The sequence below is a fragment of the Rhinoderma darwinii genome, unplaced genomic scaffold (assembly GCF_050947455.1).
Source record: "Rhinoderma darwinii isolate aRhiDar2 unplaced genomic scaffold, aRhiDar2.hap1 Scaffold_3310, whole genome shotgun sequence".
In the NCBI taxonomy this organism is placed as follows: Eukaryota; Metazoa; Chordata; class Amphibia; order Anura; family Rhinodermatidae; genus Rhinoderma; species Rhinoderma darwinii.
The window spans coordinates 84,274-87,500 of record NW_027463396.1 but is presented as its reverse complement, the minus strand read 5'-3'; the positions used below and the strand labels follow the sequence as shown (position 1 = coordinate 87,500).

The 3,227-nt window shown below is 41.6% G+C and overlaps 1 protein-coding gene across 3 annotated transcripts in view; it reads right to left on the bottom strand.

Moving 5' to 3' along the window:
* The window catches only part of LOC142704376 (anillin-like), a 42,293-nt gene extending 39,949 nt beyond the window's left edge, over positions 1-2,344 (bottom strand). The window contains exon 1 of one of the 3 annotated variants that reach the window (XM_075848277.1): positions 2,206-2,344. In XM_075848277.1, the coding sequence (XP_075704392.1) occupies positions 2,206-2,222 (17 nt within the window). In that variant the 5' untranslated portion in view covers positions 2,223-2,344. The remainder of the gene's footprint in view (positions 1-2,205) is intronic. The other 2 variants (XM_075848276.1, XM_075848278.1) reach the window with 2 other exon arrangements.
* Between the last annotated feature and the right edge of the window lie 883 nt (positions 2,345-3,227).

Genomic DNA, 3,227 nt, shown 5'->3' with positions numbered 1-3,227 from the left:
TACAGGAGAAGTGATACCGTGCAGTGTATATATATACAGGAGAAGTGATACCGTGCAGTGTATATATACACAGGAGAAGTGATACCGTGCAGTGTATATATATACAGGAGAAGTGATACCGTGCAGTGTATATATATACAGGAGAAGTGATACCGTGCAGTGTATATATACAGGAGAAGTGATACCGTGCAGTGTATATATACAGGAGAAGTGATACCGTGCAGTGTATATATACAGGAGAAGTGATACCGTGCAGTGTATATATACAGGAGAAGTGATACCGTGCAGTGTATATATACAGGAGAAGTGATACCGTGCAGTGTATATATACAGGAGAAGTGATACCGTGCAGTGTATATATATACAGGAGAAGTGATACCGTGCAGTGTATATATATACAGGAGAAGTGATACCGTGCAGTGTATATATATATACAGGAGAAGTGATACCGTGCAGTGTATATATATATATACAGGAGAAGCGATACCGTGCAGTGTATATATATACAGAAGTGATACCGTGCAGTGTATATACATACAGGAGAAGTGATACCGTGCAGTGTATATATACACAGGAGAAGTGATACCGTGCAGTGTATATATATACAGGAGAAGTGATACCGTGCAGTGTATATATATACAGAAGTGATACCGTGCAGTGTATATATATACAGGAGAAGTGATACCGTGCAGTGTATATATACAGAAGTGATACCGTGCAGTGTATATACATACAGGAGAAGTGATACCGTGCAGTGTATATATATACAGGAGAAGTGATACCGTGCAGTGTATATATATACAGGAGAAGTGATACCGTGCAGTGTATATATATACAGGAGAAGTGATACCGTGCAGTGTATATATACAGGAGAAGTGATACCGTGCAGTGTATATATATACAGGAGAAGTGATACCGTGCAGTGTATATATACAGAAGTGATACCGTGCAGTGTATATACATACAGGAGAAGTGATACCGTGCAGTGTATATATATACAGGAGAAGTGATACCGTGCAGTGTATATATATACAGGAGAAGTGATACCGTGCAGTGTATATATACAGGAGAAGTGATACCGTGCAGTGTATATATATACAGGAGAAGTGATACCGTGCAGTGTATATATATACACAGGAGAAGTGATACCGTGCAGTGTATATATATATATACAGGAGAAGTGATACCGTGCAGTGTATATATATACAGGAGAAGTGATACCGTGCAGTGTATATATATATATATACAGGAGAAGTGATACCGTGCAGTGTATATATATATATATACAGGAGAAGTGATACCGTGCAGTGTATATATATATATATACAGGAGAAGTGATACCGTGCAGTGTATATATACACAGGAGAAGTGATACCGTGCAGTATATATATATACAGAAGAAGTGATACCGTGCAGTGTATATATATACAGGAGAAGTGATACCGTGCAGTGTATATATATACAGGAGAAGTGATACCGTGCAGTGTATATATATATATATACAGGAGAAGTGATACCGTGCAGTGTATATATACACACAGGAGAAGTGATACCGTGCAGTGTATATATATACAGGAGAAGTGATACCGTGCAGTGTATATATATATATATACAGGAGAAGTGATACCGTGCAGTGTATATATACACAGGAGAAGTGATACCGTGCAGTGTATATATATACAGGAGAAGTGATACCGTGCAGTGTATATATATACAGGAGAAGTGATACCGTGCAGTGTATATATACACAGGAGAAGTGATACCGTGCAGTGTATATATATACAGGAGAAGTGATACCGTGCAGTGTATATATATACAGGAGAAGTGATACCGTGCAGTGTATATATATATACAGGAGAAGTGATACCGTGCAGTGTATATATACAGGAGAAGTGATACCGTGCAGTGTATATATATACAGAAGAAGTGATACCGTGCAGTGTATATATATACAGGAGAAGTGATACCGTGCAGTGTATATATATACAGGAGAAGTGATACCGTGCAGTGTATATATAAAATGAGAAGTTGGACTGTGGATGTGGCGGTCATCATTACAGGGAGTCTACCACACAACATACCACACAACATACCATACACACAGCATGTGGTGGAGCCTGGACATACTCTGCGGTTACGCCGCGTTACTAGCACACACTGTATAAACAAACGTCATTTCGCCCCCAAAACCTCCCCGGGCCTCACCGCTCCCGCTGCTGCATCCGTTAAAACCGTCCACCGTCTTTCAATCTCGGCGCTAAATCAAGGCATGAGGTTTGCTGGCACTAGAGGATGACACTCCCTCAGCGAGAAGACGATGGGAACCCGAGCAGCGCTCTCTGTAAAGGCGCCACAGTCCACAACAAAATGGCGGCGTCCCTCACACAATTGGTCCTCTAGTGCAGAGAAACTCGACGTTGTCGACTCGGTGATTACGCATGCTCAGATCTGATATACGGATAATGCTGCTTCGTGAGGAGTTATTACCCCGTCAGTATATAAACCCCCTAATATTACACCCCTCAGTGTATACATCCCCTAATATTACACCCCTCAGTGTATACATCCCCTAATATTACCCCCCTCAGTGTATACATCCCCTAATATTACCCCCCTCAGTGTATACATCCCCTAATATTACCCCCTCACTGTATACACCCCCTAATATTACCCCCCTCACTGTATACACCCCCTAATATTACCCCATCACTGTATACATCCCCTAATATTACCCCCCTCAGTGTATACGCCCCCTAATATTACCCCCTCACTGTATACACCACCTAATATTACCCCCCTCACTGTATACATCCCCTAATATTACCCCCCTCAGTGTATACATCCCCTAATATTACCCCCTCACTGTATACACCCCCTAATATTACCCCCCTCAGTGTATACATCCCCTAATATTACCCCGTCAGTATATAAACCCCCTAATATTACCCCCTCACTGTATACATCCCCTAATATTACCCCCCTCAGTGTATACATCCCCTAATATTACCCCCTCACTGTATACATCCTCTAATATTACCCCCCTCACTGTATACACCCCCTAATATTACCCCCCTCAGTGTATACACCCCCTAATATTACCCCGTCAGTATATAAACCCCCTAATATTACCCCCCTCAGTGTATACATCCCCTAATATTACCCCCTCAGTGTATACAGCCCCTAATATTACCCCGTCAGTATATAAACCCCCTAATATTACCCCCCTC